The sequence below is a fragment of the Triticum aestivum genome, chromosome 2B (assembly GCF_018294505.1).
Source record: "Triticum aestivum cultivar Chinese Spring chromosome 2B, IWGSC CS RefSeq v2.1, whole genome shotgun sequence".
Taxonomy (NCBI): domain Eukaryota; kingdom Viridiplantae; phylum Streptophyta; class Magnoliopsida; order Poales; family Poaceae; genus Triticum; species Triticum aestivum.
Window position 1 is genome coordinate 416750697 of NC_057798.1, and position 27835 is coordinate 416778531.

Genomic DNA, 27835 nt, shown 5'->3' on the forward strand with positions numbered 1-27835 from the left:
ATACCGTCGCCCCACTGCCCTGAGTTTTTAGATTAGGCTTGCGGTGTCCCTCCCTACCAGATCTACATCCCCTGCTCCAGAATGTTGAAGCGTAAGCTCGAGCACGTATCCCGGGGAGCCCGACGAGCGTTTGGCCAAGAAGAGGTTTATCATGACCTCTCCGGCAGACGTTGGCGAGGTGGCCGCCATTTGCTCCGACCTATCAATCCCGAAGCAACACGTCGTTGCGGAAGCCGGCGAAGACGTTGACTACGTTACCATGCCGAAGGCTTCATGTCACCGGGCTAGCATATTACTGTATCTCAGGAAAGCTGGCTACGACATCAAGCTCGTCGGCAGCGACGGCTTCATGCGGGCCATGTCACAGGTTAAGTGGTCCATCCCCAACCCCTCTGGTTCAACCGCCGTCGATCTCTTCGATGGCCCTGCCGCTGATCTCCTCCACCAAGCAGTCAAGGATTTGCGATCCTTGTATGCCATCAAGCATATTTTGTCATTTCTGAAGGACACGTTCTACGACGGCGGCTTGGGATCCTCAATTGCCAAGTCAGATCTCATCGATCATGACCACGACCACGAGGAGGACACCCACAAAGGTTCTTCCAAGGTGAAACAACCCACCTATGACATCAGAGAGCGCACCATGGGTCTGTGCTCTTCCAACTGGAAGGATCCCGTCCATGACATGTGAGGCAACATCCTATCAGCAAATCTTACCTTTTCTAGCCTACCAACCCGTACCCTTTGTTGTAGTAGCATTTCCCGTGTGGTGCTTTAACTGTGCCATGTTTAATTATTTTAGTTATGCAAAAATGTATTGTTCAATAGGGCTATGTGATGTTTAAGTATGAATTGTCCACTTCAGTTCCACGAATGGCTATATTTGGTTGTTTATAGTGAGTACATGCCTTGTTTATCTATATTTGGTTGTTAGGTTGGTTGCAGTGAGCATTTTTCCAGTTATCGAGCATATGCCTTGTTTATATGTATTTGGTTCTTAGGTTGGTTGCAGTGAGCATTTGTCCAGTTATCAAGCAGATGCCTTGTTTATCTGTATTTGGTTGTTAGGTTGGTTGTAGTGAGCATTTGTCCAGTTTTCAAGAAGATGCCTTGTTTATCTGTATTTGCTTGTTAGGTTGATTGCAGTGAACATTTGTCCAGTTTTCAAGCATATGCCGTGTTTATCTGTATTTGCTTGTTAGGTTGGTTGCAGTGAGACTCTGTCTAGTTTTCAATGGCTATATTTGGTTGTTATACTGATTATTTATGCCTTATTTATTTTAGTCATTCACAATGTGATGTTCATTACGTGCAAGTCGGAACTGTGCCGCTCGACTGCATCAATACCAGTTTGAACGGCTATATTCGGTTCTAGTTATGCCTGGTGTAGTTAACACATGCCCTTTATTTCAGTTTTACACATTTATCCAGTGTGATGTTTAAGCATTACCTACGTTCTATTCATTTTCAACAATACCAGTTTGAATTGCAATATTTAATGGTTGTTAAGCCTGTTGTCGGTAACATTGCCTTCCATTTTATATCTGCTTTAACAACAATCTGAAACCAACACATTCAAGCTATCATTTGGGGATGATGTTGTTTACCCTTTGCTATATTTGTTTGATGTTAAGGTTGCTATACTTATCATGCCTTTCCACTACTTATGCTGGACAACAACGGGAGTGGCCACCATTTTCCGCCGAGGTTAGTTTCATCCCTCGGCTTGTACTCCCCCTGTCATTCCATAATGTAGTGCATATAGATTCAGGCATGGACACTTGTTAGCTTCTAATATTGACTTATTGCTTGTAGGTACATATGCCCTTGGCAAGGATCCACGCATCGACCCTTTTTGCGTATGGGGCAATGAGATATTCATGAACAAGCATCAAGTGAGGAAACTGATAAGGATTATTAGCAAAAAGATACGAATGGTGGCAAGCAAATTATTTGTTTATGCTCTATCTAACACAACAGTGAGCTGTAGGATGGTAAGTACAAACTCTGCAGCCTTCTCTTTTTACTGCCCATAATGAGTTGTTAGACAACAATGTCTGAATCTTTTTCGTTTGCAGTGGTTCCCGAAGCAGTTCACTCAAGGTTACCTCGCAAAGTATATGATTGGTGGACGCGCAATGAAGGTTAAAGTATTTTATTCAAACTGCAATGAGCATCAAGAAGTCGTAATGAAGACAGTGAAGGATGGACGGGCAGCCATCACAAGGGATTGGCCTAGAGTCCTGCGCGCATTAAACATGGATGAGGGCACAATATGGGCATTTCGCTTCACCTTCTCCAGCAACCAGAATGTCTTTCACCTCTCTCTTTACAGTCTTTAGTACAACTGTGGTTCATCATTCTTTACTTGGTGCTTCTGCAGTTCTTCAGTATATGTACCTGTGCATCGAATTATGCATTCATGGTTGAACCTATAAACATGGTTGGATATGAAATAAGTGATTGCCTACTTTCAAATTCAAAACATGTGATTTTTAAATTAGGGATTAATTAGGGATTACACTTCACACGGTTTGCAAAAGCGAAACGTTTGCGATAGACGTGGAGATCAGACACGTTTCTAGGATCTACTACGTGTGCGATCAATCTCCACTGCACACACGATGAGCCAAGAAAAAACGTGTGCGATTAACAACGACATCGCACATAGTTCTTTCTTACTAAATGTTTGCGATAGTCACCTTATCACACACGCTTCGAAATTATGGACTGTTTGTGATGTTGTGCGCATCACAAACATTTGGTCACAGAAGAACGCGTGCGATAAGTCGATCATCTGACGCGGGTACGACAGATGAATCATGTGGGATGTATCAAGTTTCGCATACAGTTTTATAGCGACAATTGTGTGCGCTCTTACATCGAATCACACACAGTCGAGAAAAAATAAATGTCTGTGATTGTCTACTATAATCGTGAACTATTTATGATGGGTCATGCATCGTAAATGTAGCACCACAGAATACCGATTGTGATGGAAATGCGAGAACAAACGAGTAGGGAGTACTGTATATGCATCGAGGCTCCATATCCCCGACGGTTTCTGGGTCGTGTGGGAAGGACCCCCCTATCGCCCACACTCACTTGACGACGGGTCCGAATGCCGTCACGGAAAGGGGTTAAAAACCGTTTGCATAGCACCTCGATGTACCAGTGATATTTCCATCATAATCGATGATCCTATTCCTATTAATGATAGTTTTCCTATGAGCAATTAGCTGTAGTTACAACTTCTTCTGCTAAACATTGGTTTGTTGATTATGCTCATTATATTGTTGCTAAGTACGTACCTTCCAATTTTAATTATGAACAAAAGAGAAAATTCTTCTATGAGTTGATGCACTGTTTTTGGGATGATCTTCATTTGTATAACACAGGAGTAGATGTCATTAGTAGGCATTGGATACCTGGAAATGAATAGGATGATGTATTGAGAAGGTGTCAAGTGCTTATGAAGGACGTCATGTTGGAGACAAAACTGCACACAAGGTACTACAGTCTGATTTTTATTGGCCTACCTTATTTAAATATGCTCGTAAATTTGTTCTGCCTTTTGATGAGTGTTCGAGGATAGGTAATTTTTGAAGGAATACCTATGAACTACTCTTTAGTAGTATAACAATTTGATGTTTGGGTATTTTTTTTGAAATAAACTAGAAACTCTATTCAATAGAAATAACTAATACGTTGTTTATGAGGATCGTTACAATTTCATTAAGGGTTACTCAAACCAATCAGAAGTCATAGAAAATCTACCTAATCTAGCAAGCTCATGTGCAACTTTATTTGCTTCTTTATTACAATGTTCGAACCTAGTAATATAAAATCACAAGCATAATGAAAACAATCATCGAAGACTGTCGCCGCCGCACCCATCGACCGTCCTCCATACTTCATGGCATCGATCACCTCCAGGTTGTCTGAGGAGCTAATAATGCGATTACATCTCGACCTTTGCGCCAGTAATAGACCAAATTGAGAGCCAAGACTTCAACCATCAAGACATTCGTGCAGTAGTCAATCTCCCCCCCCCACAATAAATATGCCTTTGTCGTCTCTAAGGACTGCCCCCATCACGCCCCTAAGCAGGTGATAACCCACAAGTAAATAGGGGATCAGTTATAGCATTTCCAATAAATAAGAGTGTCGAACCCAACAAGAAGCTAAAGATAGAATTAATATTCTTTCAAGTTGTATCGACCACCGATACAACTCTAGCACACTAAAAGTTCGCTTTACCTAGAACAAGAAATAAACTACCCCCTCCGTCCAGAAATACCTGTCATCAAAATGGATAAAAGGAGATGTATCTAGACGTATTTTAGTTCTAGATACGTCCATTTTTATCCATTTTGATGACAAGTATTTACGGACAGAGGGAGTAGTTTGCAAGGATAAAAAGATACATTTGCAAGATAATAAATAGTTAGATGCTTTTTTACATAAAATAAAAATAAAATAAAGGTTTTTGATGAACAATGAGAAAATAATTGTCCCTAGTCAACTGAATATGACATGATAGTGATAATCATCATACTTATGAGGGAGAGGCTTAAGCTAACATACTTTTCATACTTAGTCACATTTTCTTATGATTGAAACTCTAGCAAGCATCCGCAACTACTAAAGATTCATTAGTTAAAACCCAACCATAGCATTAAGTTAAAAGTCCCCTTTAATCACATATGCAACAACTCAAGAGTTCAGGTTTTTGTCGCTTCTGCGGCCTAGTATAAGCAAATCATTAACATATTGCAACACCCTACAACAGGGATCCCACACACCTGCGCGACACGAAAGGCACCATAGAACAACACCATAATAACATACAACTCGTATCAACCACACCATACCACAATTGACCCACATGACAAAAAGAATCTACTCAAACATCATGCACCGACTAGATCATGCGCCGACTAACGGTCGAGGGGACAACAACCAAAACCCCAAAAGAGGCATATATTCCCACCCGGAACCACGTGGGCGGAGGGAAGCCAAGTGAACCGAACAGATGATTCACGGGCCGATGTCGTCTGCCACAACCCGACCCCCCCCCCCCCCGACATGACACATGCAAAAGGGAGCCAAGCGAAACGACTAACTGACCAAGGGGAAGAGTGCAATCAAAGGGCACACACGTGCGCGCGCACACAAACACCAGTCGATCGGATCTCGATGTCTAAAAGCCAGACAAACATTACATAACATATGCCGTCCGGCCAGGGGCCGCAACGGTAAGAGGCCGCGTAGCCAAAGCCCATCCACATCCGAAGGAGACCAACAGGTAAAAGCACCCCACAAGGACCAAAACACATCAACCCGCCAGTATGACATGAGGCCGGGTAGATAAAGCCCCTCCGCATCCGAACAAAGGCCAACGGGTGAAAGTGTCCCCACAACGCCCCCCGTTAGACCCCATCACCCATAGAAGGAAATACGGACACCCTCACCCAGCGATCGACATGTCCACCGGGGCTCAGCAGTTGCATGCGGACCAAACAATGCGCACCCAAGGCCTGGGAAATGACCGACAGACAAGGAGGCCCGGGCGCGCCCTCGACCCACACATCATGGACCGATCAAATGATGGGAAAAGCGGCATACAAGCATCGGCGTGAGGTGCACGAGGCAGATCGGACGATGCAGAGCGCGCCAACATCTTTTATAGGAGAATATTTTAGAAAAGGAGTACTATATAATGTTCATAATAAATAATGTATCTGTATATTTTATTGTTACTCGGCAGCAAAGGATTCAGATAGTTATTTTTAACATGTGAAATTTTGTCTAGAAGCAAAGTAACAAAACATGTCACATATGATCAATTGAATTTGCAAAGTAAGATGGGCATTTTGGCCGAGGCACAGTAAAGGTCGGGCAAATCATCAGTTCGCGGATGACATCTCCCTGTACTGGTAGGTATAGCTAGCTGAATCCCTTGGCCGCGAATTGACAGCACCAACCTCCACTCCAAACCCCAATGCGAATTGATATTACCAATCTCCACTCCAAGCTCCACCGCCGGGAGGAAGAACCCTGGCCGCCCTTCAAGGTCCCTGTTCCCCACGCCGCCTCTGGATGGACCTGCGTATGCTTCGCAAACCTTTATTCTCTATTTAGATTCCGATTTGCTTGACACCATCGCATCCTTAGCTGTTGCGGTGCGATTTGGGGGGGCGGTGCTTGCACGAGAGGGCCTTTTTCAGAGTGGCAGGACCCTTTTATTTTGTCCGTTTGACTTTGATTCGAAGTTCATCACAAAAGTATGTTTCTTTATTTTTAAATGGTCTTCTTCGGCCTTTTCTTGTACTGCGATTTGGACGTATTGTTAATATACAAAAACACTGGCTCATTGCACTGAAAGTGTGAAATGCAGTACCGGGGAGTAGGGTCGAAATAGTGCTGGTGACTCAGTGAAACTAATTGGTACATGTTTTCAAGTATTAGTGTATTACAACGGGAGAGACAGAGAGTAGGATCATCCTATGAATTAGGCAACGTTTTCAAATACAACAGGAGAAGCAGACACTTGGATCTGTTCAAAAGTACTTTGCGTTAACTTTTGAGTGGTCCTACCAATTATTCAACTAGTGTCTACCATTTAGATCGACGGTGGACCAATTGGGCAATCAAACATGGATACTGATTGTCTGGTTCAGTGATGAGATTACCTATTCTACTATATTAGTTTATTTAGAGTAAATTGTTTTCTACTTATCCAAACTTGCACCTCTGTAGCACTTACTAGGTGGGTAAAATGTTGAAATCTCATTGGTTGTCTGCTGAAATTGTAGAAGTAAAATAGCTTAATATACTGATGAAATAACTGGAAACTTGTCATATAGCCCGCAAGCTACTCGGCTGATCTGAACCAGCATGTTGCAGCTATATTTCATTCACATGTCGTATGGTTACTAATGCCATGCTGCCTCAGTTTTTTATTACCCAGCAATTTATAAAGGCATATTTTGCGCACAGGAGTGAAGGCACATAGAGCAATCTGGACCATCAATGCTTGCTTTGAGACTTGTGTGTGACAAAATAAGAATTTCAATAATAGTCCGCATGCTCATGCACTTGGAAATACATATCTTCTTTGATGCAAACTCAGCATAGTATATTTTATGTGCAGTGCCTTCCCTTGCAGTCTAGGCTCTAGTGCATGTCAGCAGCAGAAACTATTAACATCATGCCAGAAGAACCGCGCGATGTATGGTGCTCCCTGGTTCATTTTATTTATCCTGGATCTAGTTAGACATCATAGCTTTGCTTTTTTTGGTTTCATTCTACCAAGGGCTAAGACTTATGGTGTCAAACTCCATCTGCTGAAACCAACACGGGCGGTGTCAATGCATGTTCTGTAGTCCAATTTTCCAAATTTTACTTATACTTATTTCATAAAGCAAAACAACAGAACAATAATTGTTTTTTGGCATCAAAACAGGTTCACCCATCCAAACTTTGGCTAGTAGCAAAGAGGGATTTTATAAGCTTTATGTTGTTATAAAAAAGATTAAGTTTTGCCTGTAAATGTATCTATTATCTAGGAGGCCAGGTTATACGTGCATATTTTTGTTTCTTCAGTTGATTGAATTTCTTATGTATTTTTCTTACAGGAATAAAATGTGAATGTTCGCTTACACCTGATGCCCTCCTACGCACATAATGAGGTGTAACTATTTTCTACTCTTGAAACTGAAGGTAGGATCATGGTGCTAATTCAGGTTTCACTTAATAGTTCTTGCGTGCATAAATGAGATTCTCATTTTCTTGCTTCCATTGTGCACACAATCAGTTTCTCTGTAGAAATGTAAAGCTGAAAAAAAAACCACCCTCTGTCCAGTGCATTATTTGCACATCCTGTCGAAGCTGCCTATGTAGTTTTTCCTTCAAAAGGCAACAAAAAATGTTGGGGATTCGAAGCTTGAGCTAAATAGATGAACTTTCTGAATTTGGTAACACGTACACCTTTTTGGGTTCAAAAAGATTATCAAACGGTGCTTTTACTCTATTGCCACTGGTACAAATAATAAATGACTTTGTCTTTGCTGCATACCATGCCTGCAGGTTTATAGCCACTATTTGAATGGACTTTTAGTCTGGAGTAGGGGGTAGCTGCACTTGTTTGTATCCTGAGACAGCAAGTTTGTAGATAGAACCTTGAACGAGCTCCTCTGTCACCTGTATCAACTCGAGTGTCCTTGGAGAAGCTCCAGCAAGCAACATTACCAATTTGCTTGGATCCTTTCTCATGGGAAATATTGTCAACACTGTTAGAAGATTAATGAATGTGATTTCTGAGGGCTTATCTAGAACAGTATCACCTAAAGAGAACTGTTCTACAGACGCTGTGGTTGCTAAGGGTTCGGAACGTGGTCCAGCCAGGGATACACATAAGAGCAAAGAGTTGAGACCACACAGTGTTCCTTCTGGAAATAATTTGTTTCACTGCGATGCTTACGAGAAATTGATCAACGGTGAACTTAATTTAGGTTGTAGAAGCATTCCTGAGGCTTCAGAGGACTATAAAATGGTACCAGATGAAGATAGAGCAGTGTCTGGTCCTTTGGATGTGAGAGGTTGTGAAAGTACCCCTAAAGCTTCGTTAAGGAGACGAGCCGAGCGGAAAATAACTAATGTGAAAGCTGTTAGATTGATTTCTCCACCAATGGGCCCAACGGCTCATTGGGCCCTTGACCCACGCCCTGATCGGGGGCGTCCAGCCCAAGCAAGGCTGGTGGGCCCCTGTCGCGCAGTGCTATAAAGAGGAGGTGGGGACCAGGGGCACAGGGTACGAGGTTCGTCGCCGCCACTGTTCCCCACTTCTAACCCTAATCCGATCCAGAGGGAGGCACTGAAGCGACGGGAAGCGCCACCAGCCACTCCACCGCCGCCACTCATGCACTCACCACTCTCTGTCATCACCGGCTATCATCACCATGGCCGGCACCGGGAGTTACTCGATATGAAGGAAGTGAAGGTATCTTGTACTCCTCATCCCATCTACCCTTAAGGATCTAGCCTAGACGATCCTACAGAGTTTAACAATGGTATCAGATTCGAACTAGGCTAAGTTCGGGGTAGAAAAGAATCACAGAGAAAGAAAAATTCCCCTCCCACAAGAACCCTAAAGTTACAGGGCAAAGAAATCACCGGAGAGGGCCTCGTGCTCGCCGGCAAAGTGTGCCGCCACAAGGCCGCGCCTGTTCCTCTCGATCCGGACGGGCATCGGCATGCCGAGCCGTCCGGAAGAAGAACCAACCCCATACAGGGCAAAGAGCACCACCACCGAGCCATTCGACGGCGGCGCGCTCACCGCAAGGGGAACGCGCGACCGGCGAAGGGGTCGGCAACGGCACCGCCACTCCATTCGTGAGATGATAGGAGCTTGGGGGGCACGACGCACTGGCGTCTCTCTCGCTCGCGCTGGCGGTGGTAGGCAGAAAGAGGGAAGGGGGATGGAGAGAGAATGGCCGGCGCCGTCGCGGTAGCTTTTGGCGCTGTCGCCGTCGGGCGCGAGTGGAGCAGAGACCGCTCCGTGTCTCTCTCTGTCACAAAAAGGTAAAAGAGAGAAGGGGGAAGGGAGAAAGAAGCCAGGCGCGGCGTGGCAGCCTTGGCGCTGACGCCGGTGGCCGGGCAGTCGCCGTCTCTGGCGACGGGAGAGAAAGAGGTCGAGAGAGAGAAGAGGCAGACAGATCGAGCGAGTGGCTAGGGTTTCGGTCGGGGGAATCGGCTCCTCCCAGTTTTGTTCGACCGGAAACGGTGCTGGACCGTCGATCTCATCGGACGGCAGGGATGAAACCCTATCTCGCCATTGGGCCTCTAGGCCGAAAGGCTGGCAGCGACGGCGGGGCGCGCGGGGCGCTTGGCCCAGGCCGCACCCACGCGCTGGTCTGAGGCCGGCTAGCGCGAGCGTGCGGAGGCGCAGGCCATGGGCCGCTGCGGGCCTCCCGCGCCAGGCCGCGGGCCAGCTACAGTTCTTTCACTTTTTTGTTTTTGTCTATTTGTCCAGTTTTTGGGCAAAAGTTATACAGTTTATTTCATATAGTTTTCTATGCAATTTTTTTTCCAATGAAAATTTTGTTTAAGAAAATAGCAAAGTAAACAGGAAAAGTTTCTGAGAATGAAAATTTTCAGAAAAGGAAATGTTCATGAATTTTATAAGAAAATAATAAAGTTCATGAATTTTTATTTGGTCAAAGAAAAGTTTCTGTAAAGAATAAAAAGGTCCATGAATTTTTTATTCATGTTTATCTGCTGCAAATAAAAATAAAAGTTCTTTTTTTTGAAAAAGTGAATAGAACTAAAGAAAAAGATTATATTGTTGCTTCTCTAATGCATTTTTGAACCAACCGGTTAAAATTGCTTAGAGAGTAAAAGAGTACAGAATTGTTTCTGAATAGAATATTGTAAAGTTTTCCGCTGCAAAGTAAAAGTTGTATCCTCCAATTAAATTGGAACCAACGGAAAAATTTAATTGGAAGAACTGTTCTTATCAATGTTTTTCCCCTGTGGGTGAAATAAGATGCAGATAGCTTCTGCTATAACAGTAGAAAGACATTTGATTAAAGTTTAATTATGGTATTGTTATTTTCTGACCAACGTTGATGATGACGATATTATAATTCTATGAGTCTTATGTTCAAAGCTTAAATCTCTGATAAAAGTTGTATCAAAATTTTCAGAGAACAAATAAAAGATCAAGAAATGCTCTTGAACAAGAGAAATGTATATTTCTTGTTTCCGTTGTAATAAAGTAGGTGACGATGGTTATTTCTTAACAAAGTTGTTTAATAGACATACTATGAAAAAAAAGTTTATACTATCATCACATTGTTTATGAGTTATATGCATTATTTTCATTTCCGCCCAACGGTGATATGGAATTAATGTAGAAGGACGATGTTTTGTTCTAATTCTGCCCAACGGTGATTTAGAATATAAAAGAAAGTTTTAAAAGTTTAATGTGCATATTTTTTTAACTAGATAAACATGGGGTTATTTTTATGCTCATTATTGTTGATTATTGGTTAAGTTTTCTCAGACTAAAAGTTTTCCATGCCTTCATTAGTGAAAGCAAATGGCTGGGTACTTGTGACCCGAGAGATGACCAAGAAAGGTCAACGTAAGGGAGTATGTTCTCTCTAAAGAATGACTTCAAAAGAAAAGAGATATATAATTGAGAGTCTTGCTCGACGAATGTCTTCATGTACTCTCCATGGAAAAGAATTCTCATCTTCTATGAGATGCAATAAGTGATATGCGCGATTAGTTTGACCAACGTCGGATTAAGCATGTGTATTAAAGAATATTCGGATTTATTCCTAAATTTGATGATTGAATATGCAGTCAAAAGAGCCAATTCTGGCATCCCGCATGGCAGGAAAAGATGATTATGATAAAACCAGCATGGCAGGAAAAGTCTGGGAAAATCCCTGCGTAACCCGTATGGCGGCAGAAATTTTCTCAGACTTATCATGTATGACAGGAGAAAAACATGATGACTCATGTGCTTTTAATGTGTCCCACTCTGGGAGAAAAGTATGGAGTAGCTATTATGCCTTCCTCGTATCGACCGTACATCTTATGTGTAACGGTCATTAAGCACTCAATAAATCCAAAGAGAATAAAAGTTACAGACGAACCTAAAGATAAGAATGATATACAAGTGTGACTTGCAAAAGTACTAATGATAAAGAACTCTGTTGAGTTTCTGAAATGGAATAAGGAAAAAGGACTCCCATACCAGTTAACAGATAACTTCATTACATATGAAGTAATCAGATAAATGAAGTAGATACTCAAAGTTTCCTCAATTCACAAGAGTTGTGAATGGTTTTTCGAAATTGTGGTAGAAAAGTTCTTGCCACATTTCGAGGGGGAGAAAGAAATATGAGATACCCATTAATGAAGAATGTGATCGTCCGGGGGAGTACGGTGATCATAATAATACCCCTAAAGAAAAGAAGACTAAGGAATACTAAGACGGTGCTTAAAGTGCCATAAAAAAGAAAGTTTTAACAGAATAAACCCAAATAATAAAGTTTAAAGATACACCATTCTTAGTGAAGATGGAGTAATCTGAGGGAGCATGGTATGAAGATACCTAAGACTCAAATAGATTGTATCTGGGGGAGCACGTTGTATGACCTATACAACACCCATTGTTAGCTCTATAAAGGAGGAATGATTTAACATGGATCTTATGATAAAGGTTCCTGTAAAACTTATTGCCTCTTGGAAATGAAAGACTATACAATAATTTGCCTTTTGGCAATGACAGAGCAACAACAGCCCCATATGAAAGAAGTGCTAGTACCTGAGACACAGATGGTCTCAAGGAATGAGAAAATCAGATACTTCTGATTACTATAAAGTCTATGTTAGTAAAATTCAAATGGAGGTTGATCCCACCTCATTTAAAGCACTCAATCAAGTTTTGAGAAGTGCCTGCTTATCTAAATGATAAGAGACTATGTGAGATGAAATGAAATTGATGAATTCTGACGATGTTCGGGACTCATGAGTAATTTCCAATGGAGCCAAAACAGTAGGCTATAAAGAGTCTACAAGGTCAATGTGACTCCAAAGGAAATATGTAAAGGTGTAAAACACGACTAAGATCGAAAGGTTTTTGCGCATTTTACACTGAATAGATTACAATGAGTGTTGGTAGCACATCATGATCTGAGTTACATCATATGAAAGATATTATGATCTGAGTTACATCAGATGAAAGTAAAGAACATAGGGGATACTGCCTGAAGAAGTCTTTTATGGACTAAAGCAATCAAATGTTGTTTTGGGTTAAAGAAAATGAGAGTACAATTGTGTTTGTATAAAGTTATAGAATGGGAATTTCATTTCCTATATCTTGTACATGCGGATAATATTCTACTTGTTAATAGTGATGTTAATTCGATTGTAGGAGGAAAAGAAGTTCTTGTCCTCAAAGTTCAAAAGAATGTTCTTGGTAGAATGTCTCTCGTTATAAGGATCGAGATTCACCGAGAAAAGAATAAAAGGGGTATTAGGAGTGTCGCATGGGCATGCTAAGGGAAGTTTCTAAAGTATGCATGCGAGAAAACCTACACCTGTTCTTATAGTAAAGGGCAATGATTTTGGGAACTTTAGTGTTCCAAAAGTCAATACGAAATGGACCAAATGAATATGGTACCATATGCTTCAGCTGTTGGAAGCTTAATGAATGCAAAAGTATAACATTACTGTGACACAGTTGAAAGATCGTGGATGTCGCCTAGAGGGGGGGGGGGTGAATAGGCGTTTTAAAATAATTACGGTAGAGGCTCGAACAAATGCGGAATAAACCTAGCGGTTAATTTGTCAAGCACAAAACCTACAACAACTAGGCTCACCTATGTGCACCAACAACTTATGCTAAGCAAGGTAAGCAACAAAGTGATAGCAAGATATATGACAAATAACAATATGGCTATCACAAAGTAAAGTGCATAAGTAAAGGGCTCGGGTAAGAGATAACCGAGGCACGAGAAGACGATGATGTATCCCGAAGTTCACACCCTTGCGGATGCTAATCTCCGTTTGGAGCGGTGTGGAGGCACAATGCTCCCCAAGAAGCCACTAGGGCCACCGTAATCTCCTCACGCCCTCGCACAATGCAAGATGCCGTGATTCCACTAAGGGACCCTTGAGGGCGGTCACCGAACCCGTACAAATGGCGACCCTTGGGGGCGGTCACCGAACCCGTACACTTTGGCAACCCTTGGAGGCGGTCACCGGTACCCGTCAAATTGCTCGGGGCGATCTCCACAACCTAATTGGAGACCCCGACGCTTGCCCGGAGCTTTACACCACAATGATTGAGCTCCGAACACCACCAACCGACTAGGGGGCCCAAGCACCCAAGATAAACAAGCTCAAGGGCACCAAGCACCCAAGAGTAATAAGCTTCTCAACTTGTAACTTCCACGTATCACGTGGAGAACTCAAACCGATGCACCAAATGCAATGGCAAGGGCACACGGAGTGCCCAAGTCCTTCTCTCTCAAATCCCACCGAAGCAACTAATGCTAGGGAGGAAAATGAGAGGAAGAACAAGAAGGAGAACACCAAGAACTCCAAGAACTAGATCCAAGGGGCTCCCCTCACATAGAGGAGAAGGTGATTGGTGGAAATGTGGATCTAGATCTCCTCTCTCTTTTCCCTCAAAAACTAGCAAGAATCCATGGAGGGATTGAGAGTTAGCAAGCTCAAAGAAGGTCAACAATGGGGGAAGAACACGAGCTCCAAAGGTTAGACTCAATGGGGAAGAAGACCCCCTTTTATAGGAGGGGAGAAAATCCAACCGTTATCCCCTCACTCAGCCCGCACAACGCGGTACTACCGCACCAGGGGCGCGGTACTACCGCGAGGCTGCGCGGTACTACCATGGAGGACCACGGTACTACCGCGACAGCAGCACAGGCCGGAACTTGCCTGACTAGGGGGCAGTACTACCGCTTGCGCGGTACTACCGCTCCCCCTTGCGGTACTACCGCAAGGCAGGAAAGTCTCAGGCTGGGAAGGGCGCGGATGAAATAAATTACATCCGTGCCTACTTCCGCTGAGGGAGGACCTGCGCAAAAACTCCGGCACGGTACTACCGCACACGAAGAGCGGTACTACCGCGTAGGGCGCGGATGTAAAAAATTACATCCGCCCCTACGTCCGCTCATGCTGCTGAGCCTGGCCAGAGCCCACGGTACTACCGCGCCCACGGCGCGGTACTACCGCGTAGGGCGCGGATGTAAAAAATTACATCCGCCCCTACTACCGCTCGAGCAGCTGCGCCTGGCCTGAGGCCACGGTACTACCGCGCCCACGGCGCGGTACTACCGCGTAGGGCGCGGATGTAAAAAATTACATCCGCCCCTACTACCGCTCGAGCAGCTGCGCCTGGCCTGAGGCCACGGTAGTACTGCTCCAACAGAGCGGTACTACCGCAATGGTCTGCGGTACTACCGCTCCAAAGAGCAGTACTACCGCGTGCCCTAGATCAGCAACACTAGCAGTCCTTCATTTTGCAGAGAAGACAACGGGGGTAACAAAAAAACCAGAACCGCCATAACTTCCGCAAATGAGCTCCGAATTGAGAAAACTCAAGCTTGTTGGATACAAGACAACGAGTAGCATCAAAACAGAGACTGGTTAGAAAGAAGAGGCAGAGGAGGTATGCCTTACAAGAGAGGAGAGAAACCTCCAACAGAGAAGAACCGGCATACCCTCCAACATCGAAAACATCATAGAAGACGCATGTGAACTCCGTTTTCGATGAACTCGAGCTTGTCATAAAAATGACCAAAAGCTCCAAAACTCACAAGGAGAAGAACCAAACAAGAACCAATAAGGATGATGCAAGGATGCAATGGTTTGAGCTCTCTACGAACGATACGATCAAGCAACTCATCGAGAGCCCCCCTTGATAGTACGGCAATCGATCCTATGACCCGGTCTCCCACAACTACCATGAGACCGGTAAAATAGAAAACCTATCAAGGGCAAACCTTTGCCTTGCACAAAGTCCACTTGAGCTAGATGATGATGATCTACTCCTCCTCAAGATGGACCACCTTTCTTGATTGCGTTGGCTCGATGAAGACTAGTTGATTGCTCCCCCATACTCCACTATGGGTGAGCCACTCTTCCGCTCATCTTCACAAGTCCATTGTCACCACAATGGACGGCAAGCTTCAAGCACTTGATCTCTTCATGATACATCACTTGAACTTGCACACCGCAACCTAACCCCATAAAGAACTCTCACGAAGACCATGGGTTAGCACACAAAGTGTAGTGGACAATGCTTACCATACCATGGGACTTGATCCCTCGGTACATCTTGTGCGCTTTGTGTGTTGACTCTTTTCAACTCTCTTCATTTGGATGATGTCTTGAAGGTGGACATGAATGATCACACAATCTTATTCTTCAAGACATGCTTGCAATAAGCTCAACACTCACATGACCGATCTTTGGATAATTCCTTAAAAGGACGATGGTCATCACAAACTCTCCTTGAAACCAACACATGGACTCCAAGAAAAGCCTATGGACAAACCCTCCAAATACAACTCAAGGAAACCATTAGTCCATAGAGATTGTCATCAATTACCAAAACCAAACATGGGGGCACCGCATGTTCTTTCAACAGTTCACGTAACCGGGTTGTTTTGGTAATGTCCAGTCCAGATATAGATCACTGGAATGGAGTCGAGGATATCGGCCTCATGCTGAAAGAAATAAGTGCTCTCAAAAGATTGTGAGTACAAAGACAGGACTCATGAAATATACAGCGAAATCCACAATTGTCGCTGACTTTCACACTTGGAGTTTTTGTGTGGAAAAACTCTAAGGAATGAATCTATTATCATTAATATGATGTAAGATAATGTACAACATGATATGAGGCTGAGGGACAGGTTAAAGAAACATGTACCAGGAATTGATAGTGGTTGACAACAGCGATAACCATTTTAAGTTTTTCGCTCCTATGACAACGAGTCAAGTGTTGATGCTAAACACACTGACACAGAGTTATGCGTTGTAAAGGAGAAAGTCCGGAATTATGTAGAAATGCTTGAAGCATAAAAGCAACAGACAAGTGTTTTGCAGATCTGCTTATTAAAGGCTTACCGCCCAGTGTGTTAGGAGAACACACAGTCGACATGGGTTTTATGGTATAGTCTAAGATTTCCGGACAATAAAAGGGCCCAAGGTTAAAGAAACTGTTTCAAAACAGAGGTGTGTGTTGTAGGTGTTGATTCTATCGGGATAGACCGTGATGATGAGACATGCTCTACATGCAAATCTGTGATGGAACGAGTACTTTGAAAAGAGTTATTTCAAAGTATAAAGTTAAAAGTATATGATGAGATCAAGGGGGAGAATGTTAGATTGATCTCTCCACCAATGGGCCCAACGGCTCATTGGGCCCTTGACCCACGCCCTGATCGGGGGCGTCCAGCCCAAGCAAGGCTGGTGGGCCCCTGTCGCGCAGTGCTATAAAGAGGAGGTGGGGACCAGGGGCACAGGGTACGAGGTTCGTCGCCGCCACTGTTCCCCACTTCTAACCCTAATCCGATCCAGAGGGAGGCACTGAAGCGACGGGAAGCGCCACCAGCCACTCCACCGCCGCCACTCATGCACTCACCACTCTCTGTCATCACCGGCTATCATCACCATGGCCGGCACCGGGAGTTACTCGATATGAAGGAAGTGAAGGTATCTTGTACTCCTCATCCCATCTACCCTTAAGGATCTAGCCTAGACGATCCTACAGTGTTTAACAAAAGCATCAATTCAGGCGACAGTGCCAACTGGAACTTCAGCCTCTCCAGATGTGAAACATCCTAAAATGGTGAGTTTCGAACTCTGCATCTCAAAAAGTGAAATAATATTTCTCCACTCTCCACTCTCTCCCTTATGAGGGCAGGCCTGGCGCAGTGGTGAAGTCCTCCCCACTTGTGCCAAGAGGTCCTGGGTTCGAACCAGCCTCTCTGCATTGCACTTTGCAGGGGTAAGACTAGGTTCCTATAATCCCTCCCCAGACCCCACCTTGTGTGGGAGCTTCTATGCACTGGGTCTGTCCTCCTCCACTCTCTCCCTTATGAGGATTGATAGAAGCAACACAACAGACAATAAGTATACGTTTTACTTGCTTGTTCAATCATCCTACATTTATATAGAGCTACCACACACTTTAAGCTAGGTCAATGCAATCTTGAATAAGCTAATCTCTTGATGCCTTAGTGTAGCACATCCCTACACGTTTTCTTGGTGATAACCATTTGCTTAAGGTAATTTTGAATGTTTTGGACAACTTATAGTGTATAAGTAACTTAAATCCAATCTTAGTCTCAGGGAATACAATTGGTTGACTGATTGCTCAGTTCCTTATAAAAGCTGGCGCCTTACTGGGTGAATACAGTAGGGCTCTGCACCAACTTTGCCACCATAAATCATGCTGCTGTCATTTTGTAATTAATTTTGTGGAGATACATTGAAGAAACCGATCAAGTTGTGCAAATGCTGCAACATCTAGAACTCTAGTATTTTGCTTGCAGTCAAGTACTCAAATTGTATGTGTATTGTGACTCCATGATGTCTCACTATGTTTTATCTTGCTTGTATCTGTAATTTTTATGATTGAACCTAACCCAACATTTAATTTGTAAATTGTTCATTCAAAATATCAGGTGCTATCTCCGCTTACCCGCAGTCGCAGTAAGGCTATGGCTCTATCTGTTTCCACACCTGAACATCTCAAACTGAGAAACGCCAGATCAGGTGAAGCATTTGGTTTTTGAACTTGTTTCTGTAAACCATTTATCCATAATCCATATTTATCCAAGAAAGAGAAAACTCATTTTCAGGTCAACTAGTAGTTCCACGGTTGGATTCAGGAAGCCAAAAAATTATCTATGACGTGGTTAGTAACAACATAACTGGTCATTCTTGTCACTGTTACCAGACAGCTTTGTCCATGACTGGCAGATGTGTGGTTGCTAAAAATAGGTCAAGGTTTATTCTTGTTGTCTAATATACAGGAAAAGTCTAATGTGAACAAACGGGTGCATATGGACCTCTGTTTTTTCACTCATTCCGGACTACCGATGAAGTTCATGTGTTTATTGAAATGAACATTGCCTTCAATAGTGGCTATATCATTTCCGGTTCTTGAATGTGTTGAAAGTATTGCTTCTTAGCTGCAACATATGACAACTGTGCTATGTTGCGAAACAAAATCCATTCCTGTAGGTTTTTGGAACTCCAAATTGCATAACAGTAGCTTAACATACCCTAAAAAACAGTGCCTTAACAAGAGTGGGCACGTCCTGAACCCAGGGGCATCTGCACCCATTTTTGACAAAATGCATTTTAAGCATGTTTTAAAATGTCAAAAAATATAAAAGAAAATTTCATGCATACATGTTCGCAAATGTGTATGCGCGGCACGAAGTTTTGTGAAGAAATATCTTTTTGGTTTGCCTCAGCAAAAAAAGACAAATGTCAGTGCTTCTAAATAGCGTTTCATGACACAATTTTTTGTCTTTTTTGCACAGGCCACAAAAAAAGTTACTTTTCCGTGAAACTTTATGCACGCACATGGAACATGAAAACATACACGTGCAACCTTTTTCAGATTTTTTTAGCATTTAAAAACATGTTTTTTAAAGCAGGTTCATATGTACCCGGGTTCATCCATGCACTTTCCGCCTTAACAAGGCAAAATTAAATAAAAATTCAGCCTTATTAGTGAAGTGTGCATACTGAAGTGAGCTATTTACCAGGCAAAAGTACCTATCACCCCATTGGTGGAGCAAAGTTCTGCAGGTAAAGCGTTGCCGAGTACACCATCACAAATGATCAAAACTCCAATTCCATATGTAAGTATAGGAAATGTGCCTAGTTCTTGTGGTACTAATTGATTCTGAGTGTTGTATATTTATATGTTTCATCAGCATACTAGAATATGGATTCCCAATCAATCACGCTGCTGTCAGTTCAAAAATAATTGCTTGAAAATAAATAAATTATATTCAATGAACCAAGCAACTTGTGCAAAGGCTACACTATCTGAAACTCCCTATGCTGGCTTTGAAATCAGAATACTACCTGCAGTCAAGCCATGTGTATATTATGAATCAATTTATGTTTGAACGTTCTAACATCTCATTGATTTATTCATTAAAAGGGACGATCTCCACTTACTCATAATAAGGATAAGGTGTTATCTGTTGCCACGCCCGAAACTCCCAAACTGAGAAGCTCTAGATCAGGTTTGGTTTCTGAATGTCTATTTGTACAAATCATTTATCTATTTTGATACAGGAAAGGGACATTCCTTTCAGGTCGACTGATAGTTCCACGTTTGGATCCAGGAACACAAAGTATTATCTATGACTCGGTTAGTAACTGCATAACCATGTCCTTAAATGTTTGTTTTGGTTTTATGCATCTGATACGAGTTATAAGTTCTGCAGTCAACTCAGAAATTTATGTATCTTGTGTAGATAAGAGCAATTCCCTAAAAAATGTTTTAGGGTTTTATAAATACCCAAAATAATTTAAACTTCAAACTTGGTAGGGTCCATTGGAGATATCATTTATCTCCTCTCTTATTTGGTTAGGATCAACATCCAACTAAAATCCAAATACTATATTTGGGAAAGTCACATTATTCCCGCTTGTTGAAATCTGGTTTGAAAATATCCAAATGAAAAATATTAAATCCTTTTAAGTTTAAATAACTCCTTCGGTCCAAAATTATATTTGTTGGATAGTTATATTAATCCAACTTGTTTGACATGGTTTGAAAGGTTTAAATAAATACTCAAAAAGTTTAATTCCTTTTGAATTTCAAACAACTCAATCAATAATATTATTTAATTACTTTATTAACATTTCAATTTTTTGGGATGTTACATATATTGAAAGCCTTGAGACACAGCTATTGGCAAGCTGATGTCTGGCTCGTCCCTCGTGCTGTTGAGGAAGCTGTGCTAAACCTTTCACGAGGCATGCTATGTTCCTCAGAAGCTAATCCAACATCATGTTTTTCTCATTACTGCCCCATTTTCCCGTGTGTGGACAAAGCCTAAGGACAGTCTTGGCACCTTGAAGTCTTAATTTTCCTGCCGGTATGCTTGCACTGATCAGCCCATGATCTTTCGCAGGATGGTTCTATCTGCGGCGTAACCAACTCAGAGCTGCAATGGCCTCAAGGTCCATCCTGATTTATCGTGTATAAGGGCTTCTCGGCTTTCAAGCCCAAGCTGAAGCCATGCAAAATGCCTCGGGATTCAGAGATAACTAATGCTTTTCCATGTTCCTTCGCTGGCAGGGTGCAATTCGGAACCACCTGCTAAGAGGAGGTCTCGGTGTTCATCCCCCGACCATGGCAGGTTGCTGCTATTCTGATAGGAGATGTCCTTGAGAAAAGGTTCAAGGGTTTGTGGTAAACTATGGAGATTATTTTACCCTTCCACAAGATCCATGAAGCAAAACGTCTGACTTAACACGTGACTGGTTCAGATGGAGGGACTCGCCATCAAAGTTCTCGGGTTGAGTATTCCCCTGTCGCAATTATTTGTTGAATGGAAGAATGTGGGAAGTAACTTTGAAGAACTTGAATGGAAGTAATCTTGGAAGAATGTGGGAAGTAACTTTGAGGAACTTGAATGGAAGTAATCTTTCATGTTGTGTTTGGATTTTTACTATTACTATAGTAACTACTCCCTCTGTTCACTATTATAAGTTTTTTTTATTCGGGTGTATATAGACGCATTTTAGTATGTTTGTTCACTCATTTCAGTTTGTATGTAGTCCAAATATGCAAAACATCTTATATTTATGAACGGAGGGAGTCAATGATATCCCGCACCTTGCCGTAGGACTTGATAGCAATGTATATCAATGAGATTTGGTTATATGTAACATGGATATTTGAATTAATTATATTTGAATTGTGACTGAAAATACGTATGATTTATTGTATAGTTGTAAATATTTTCTAATATAAGCACCATAATAAAAATGGAAGAGCCTTTTATTAAATGCATGGTTTCATGGTGAATGGGTCTTTTTTTCTGTGCATAAATATGTTGAGATGACATATTTACGTACTTAATACTGGTGAAGAACATCGTTTTGCACATATTCTAAGCTAGCCCTAGGAGCAACTCCAAGGTAGAGACCCATTTTATCCGTTTGGGTCATCGGGACACAAAACTAGACCCAATGGGACGACCCAAACGAACGTCCGTGTTCGCTTGCTGTCCGCCTCCGACCCAAACTTGAACCAAATCTGTGAACAAATGGGTACGAAGCGGACAGAAGCGGACTCTCTCGTCGACCGCTGTCGTCCGCTCGTGTCCGCTCCTTGTCCCACCTAGCAGTGCCCCGCTCGCGCACCGACCGAGCCGGCTCCCCGCTAAAGCCGCTCGTGTAGCCCACGCCTCCATCCCGTTTCTTCTCATCCGCATCCACACATCTCCAAAACAAGAAAAAAGATCTCCCCTTCCATCTCAATCCTACTCCTCGGCCTCCTCTCGCCGCCGGGCCAAGCGTAGCAACCGATCCGTCGCTGCTCCATCCATCCATGTCGTCGCTCGCCGTCCGCTGCGGGCTGGAGTGGGAGCTCAGCTAGCTCCGGGGCCTCTTCACGGCCGCGGAGCTGGCGACCGCCGACCTGCTCCTGCAGCTCAGCGGGGACTACGAGGCGGCCGCCGCGGCGTCGAAGGCCATGATCTCCCCCTCGCCGCGCTCGGCGATCTCGTGCTGCGAGGTCCCCGTCAAGGAAGAGAAGGAGCGGGTCGTCGAGGAGACGGCACCCTTGCCGCTGGGGTCGCTGGACAGGCGGGCGAGGAGGAGCTCGGCGAGCTCGTGCCTCGAGGACCTCGCCGTGGTCGGCGAGGAGGAGCTGGAGCCCCCCACGGATCGCCAGGGAGACGGCGCCGACACGAAGGAGGTGGGGCGCCGGTGTAGCTGCTGTCCGTTCTGTCCGCTTTTGGGTTCTTGCGTTGGATGCCCGCAGTGTCCGCCCATGTCCGTCAGGCGGACATGAGACCCAAACGGACAAAAAACGGACAAAATCCATGCCCGTTTGGGTCCCTGCGTTGGAGTTGCTCTAAAGAATAGCACAACTACATTATCCTGAGATTACTTTGGTCCTTTGCGGCATAAATATAATTTTCCCCACATTTCAAACTTTGACCCCTACCAATCATGCGGATGAGGGCTAGGTGCAGAACCCACTCATTCCATTCGTTTTGGGGCGGGTGAAGCTGACAATGTAAGCCCTTAGGCTATATGTATGCAATTTTACCATAAGGTAAAACTATAACTGTCGAGGGCACACTATCGCTTCTAAGGATTTCTCAAGCTTGGTGAGCAGAGCACAAGCTGAATCTCGTGACTTGTTCTAAATATCTACTTCACGCTGCAAAATTCTCCGTTCCACTATTCAGTGTAAGATGTGTACACATGAAGGGGTACTTTTTACAATGCATTAGGTTCATACTTTCATCAGCAGCTCTGATTGGAGAACACATGATCTCCGTTAATTATTCACGGCACATAACCTATAATATATTTTTCTAAAATGTCCCGATGTTAACGAGTGTTTCACACCTGCACTCATGGATTGACTGGAAAAGCCTTGATCTGCTTCGTTGTTAATTCTTTAGAGTACAAATGGTCAACATGTTTTTTTTAACAAATGTGAAGATATTCATCATCCATCATTGAGACTCCGCCGGGACACTCTCTTCTTCCCACGTTGGTGCTTTGTCCCTGCGGACGGATCCAGAAGGATGGCGCACCACATTATTAGCAAACTATTTTTAAGACTACAATGTGGTTTCCAAATGCCTTTTTATACAAGCTTATTTTCTCCGGAATGATTCTTAATAGTAGTTGCACACCATGTCATCGACAACTTGAACCACGACAAGTATTTTGGATGGAGGGAGTAACCTTTTACCTATTCCTTCTATTCATGTAGCATCAGTGCATAATTAATACTGCTAGAGTAACATTGATTGTATGTTTGCGTCCATAGATATTTAAGGGTGTTAGGGTCATTATAGGAGTATTTAGATTGATCAAGTTTCTATCTGGTCTTACTTCCTATGAAGATTTTGCAAAATTGTTGATGAGTATTTAGATTGATCAAGTTTCTATTTGGTCTTACTTCCTGTGAAGATTTCCCAAAATTAGCCGAGCTAATATTTCTTTAGCGTGGCCTTTGGTAGTTCATGTGCACATCTTTTAGTCTATGACCCGATCTCATATTTTCTTCAAATTTATAGTGAAATGACCCTTCAAGTCAAGGTTGCTCCATATTGAGTTACCTTCCTGCGGGAAATATGGATTATGGTTGTCCTTGTTTCTGACGAGTTGGAGCGGATGCACAATTGTACATGTACCAAATGAATCATGACGCATGACTGCTTGGGGTTGTTTTTAGGGAATGTAGTGTTGACGTGGGGACCATTTGGTATGTTCTCTATTAAGTTTTTTTTATCGTATGTTCTGTACTAACTTGCTTTATAACTTGTGTGATTGTTTCACTAATGCATACACCAGTATCAAACAACGATGGTGTGATCTGTATATGATTTTCTTCAAATTTTATAGTTTTTGAAGATTCAACGTGTTCCACCTGGTACACCTGGCTAGCACAACCAACATTTCAACGTGCAAGACTTGGATTGAGCAACTTCATATATATACCAGTTCTGAAGACATGAAGTTTGTATTTTGGTACAAAAATTAACATACAACTTTATCAAGCACACTTTTATCTTGATACAAAAATAGACGAGTACCTACTTCATATATTTATGTAAATTCCTTTTATTATGTTTGTCGGCGTGGCTCGACTATCTATGGGTTGATATGATACCCTTGTAGTTCGGCGAGGGGTTGCACAAAACGCAAAGAGTAGGTGTAACAGAAGGCGCAAGGATTTACCCAGGTTCGGGCCACCTTTGAGGTGTAATACCCTACTCCTGCTTTTGGTGTACTAATGGACTATGGAGCAAAAGTACACGGAGCGCTCTCCCCTGGCAAGGTGCTAGGAGAAGGCTTCTACACGAGTAGGCGTGGGTAATGGGTTTGAACCCTTGTAAAGGTTGCCTTGGTCCTCCTTTTATAGCTCAAGGGGTTACCACAGTGGCAAAATGATGCGGAGCATCCCACGATCATCCCCATGAACGTACCTACATCTCCCACGACACCACTTGGACCTATGACAAGAGCTCGAGCAAAGATTATCAAAGATAAGGTGAACTCGCTCCTCTCCGAACTACCCCTTTCTACACATGAGACATGGCTACTACCTCAAGTGGAAACACTATGTGTGATCAGGTACTTAGAAGGAGGCCACGGAACAGCTACATCCAATGGCCAAGACAGCGATGACACCAAGTACGAGAGACAAGAAGAAGAGCTGCCATTGAAGCTACAGCCACCGGACGACCGGTCAGGACCAGACGTCCGACACCTGAAGCCCGGCTTGCCCAAGTCCCAGCCAACGCATGCTACAGCGAGCGGATGTCCGGCCAGGAATGGACGACCGGCCGCACCTCCCAGCGAGCGGACGTCCGGCCTACACCGAACGACCGACACCATCACCACCGAAGGGAAATTAGCGGAAGTCCGAAGTGACCGGACGTCCGACACCACCATCACAGAACGGAAACAGCGGAAGTCCGACGACTACCGGACGTCCGTACGCCCATGAGCCACCGGACGGCCGGTCCTTAGCGGGCGTCCGCTGCCTGTGTGCACGCAGCTTCGGGCTAAAGCCCATGTACCCCTTCACTTCGGCCCCCATTTGTACTACGACTATAAATAGACCTCTTCCACCTCCTAGCTAAGGTTAGCGTTGTGATAGCTCATTTGTGAGACAAAGCCTCGCTCATCCGTCCAGATCTGCTCCTCCGAGAGAGATCGTGCCTCTATGGAGAAGATCCACTTGGATTCAAGGCCCCTAACGGGAAGAACTCAAGACCTCCTCTTGGAGAAGAACCGGTTACCCTATGTATCGCCCGTTGTTGGATTCGGATCGTGTATCTCATTGTGTTTCGAGAATATAGCACATGTGTGATTGATCTTGTTGGTTGAGTGTTTTCTCTTGTGTTTCTCCTTGTTTTCCCCTCGTGTTCTTCGTGTTCTTGGTAGGATTCCCTCCAAACATGAAAATCGGGCGTCGAGGGTTCTACCCTACATCATCTTGGTATCATGAGCCACGTTGATCACGTTTTTGGAGCCCATACCCTTTGTTTTCTAGCTTGATTTTGTTGATTTCGTCCTAAATCCGAAAATCTGCACCAAAAATAACCCCAAATTTTTTTTGTCATTTGTTGGTGTGATGAAGTTTTGTTGGATTTGATCCATGGATTTGCTTTGCCACGTGTGGATCTAGCTTTCCCCCATCTTCTCCACCATTTTCATTCACAAAATTGCTCGGATTTGACCTCTCCACCTTCCTCCTCCACGAACCCGAGTGTTCATCCCATGCCCAAGTTCACCCAGGCACCGGACGACCGCTGCCCACCGGACGTCCGACAACCGGACGACCGCTCTCCACCGAACGTCCGCTGAACCCTGACGAAACTGAAAAATTTCAGTTTGGCCACCACCACCTCTCCACCTTCCACCACCTTTTGTGAACGCCAATACCACCACTGCTTTCCGCAAGCACCACCTTCGCTCACCGCTACCACCTACGACGATTTTGACACGTTTTGGTCTTTGAGAATTTGAGTTGTGGTTCCCGTGTCCTATTGTATTTCGGCTATATAGGTATGGTTCGACATCAACATCACCACCGCTCATCTTCGCAAAGGACTCATCATCGCCAAGGACGGTAACCTCGATGACATCTTTGTCCAATTCCATACCATTTGCATTGATAACCACATAGCCTTACTTTTGCGTTGCTTACCCATTGAGACTAGCCTTTGAGTTGCCGGCAACGTGACTTGTGCACATTAGTGATCATACTTCCCATAGCATACACACCATACCATCGTGGTGCATATCTTGGTATCATCTTTTGTGTCACAAAGTTTTCATCACATACACAATTGCTATCTTGGTTCGTGAAGTTTTGCATGCGAAAATAGCTCAAAAGTTAAAGAGCCAACCAAGCTTTTAAGCAAAAAGGGAAAGATAAGCAAAGAGCTTATAAGCAAGAACCATAGCATCATACTACATTAATATTGTCATATTCGATCATCTTGGATCATACCATTGGAATACCATACATATAGCATACTTGGGATAGAAGTTGTTGCATTCTTGCCTAGTAGGTTGTGCACAAGTTCCGTATCTGCCTATTGTGCAATCGTGCTAGTGTCTCTCTAGTGTTGTGCAACACAAGCATTTTCGTGGATTCCACATTTTGGCTCATTCCTTGGTTGCACGACCCCACTTATCTATTTGTGCGTGTGTTTCCGTGTACCACATCTTGCTATTGGTCTACTTGTTGCATTTGCAAATTTGTGCGTCTTTTCCAACTATATTGAAGCTCACTAAAGATTGCATCAAATTTTGTGCCACCATCCTAACTGAGCTCCACCATAAGCTTTTACTTGTGTAGGTTTGAGAACCGACAAGAATTGGTACCAATTGTGCTATTCCCTTGTTCACATTTGAGTGATCATTGATCCATCTTCAACATCGGTCAAGGTACATTTGGTATAAGTTATTCTCTTTCTCCCACTCACATATTTGCTTGGAATGATGGATAGGCCAAGTTCTTCTACCAACCCACTCTTCATCGAGCAAGACGACAACATGGCATCCTATGTCACCAAGAGCCACCTCTTTGGTGCACAACAAGATTTGCATCAAGAGAAACAAGCAATGAGCGACCGCATCGATAATCTTGCCACCGACTTGGGACTCTCCGAGCAACGAACAAGAGACTACTTCGACAACAAGCTCGACGCTCACAAACAAGAGAACGATGCAAGAATGGACGAGATTCGTGCCTTGTTGGTGAACCGCCATTATTCCACTTCTTCATCCTCAAGACGGAGCCGCTCAAGTCGACACACCGACGACACCTTCTCCGGCTCAAGTACACCGACATCAAACACTCTACGTCGAGCCGCGCGTCAAGACCGTCAAGCATCTCACAATCCTCTACACGGCAATCATCCACAAGAGCAACTCGATGAGCAAGCACATCGTCATCGACAAAACCAAGTCCCTCTTGCACAAGCACAAGAAAGGCAACGTCAACATCTCCAACAGGAAGAGCGAGCACGACAACTTC

At 43.6% G+C, this 27835-nt stretch overlaps 1 protein-coding gene across 7 annotated transcripts; it reads left to right on the forward strand.

Moving 5' to 3' along the window:
- The first annotated feature begins 5886 nt into the window (after positions 1–5886).
- LOC123045238 (uncharacterized) lies at positions 5887–21450 on the forward strand. Of its 7 annotated transcripts, XM_044468220.1 has the most exons (11): positions 5890–6112; positions 7003–7053; positions 7157–7234; positions 7641–7725; positions 18240–18330; positions 18417–18472; positions 19335–19430; positions 19739–19823; positions 19896–19951; positions 20721–20769; positions 20888–21450. In XM_044468220.1, exons 4-11 carry the CDS (start codon positions 7690–7692, stop codon positions 20962–20964), a joined length of 546 nt encoding a protein of 181 aa, XP_044324155.1. In that variant the 5' UTR covers positions 5890–6112; positions 7003–7053; positions 7157–7234; positions 7641–7689; the 3' UTR covers positions 20965–21450. The 7 variants fall into 7 exon arrangements, with proteins under 7 accessions (XP_044324156.1, XP_044324155.1, XP_044324154.1 ...); XM_044468219.1 differs by lacking the exon at positions 7003–7053; XM_044468216.1 differs by lacking the exons at positions 5890–6112; positions 7003–7053; positions 7157–7234; positions 7641–7725 and adding exons at positions 16016–17265; positions 17348–17401 and having other exon boundaries at positions 20888–20986; positions 21079–21450.
- The last annotated feature ends 6385 nt before the right edge of the window (positions 21451–27835 follow it).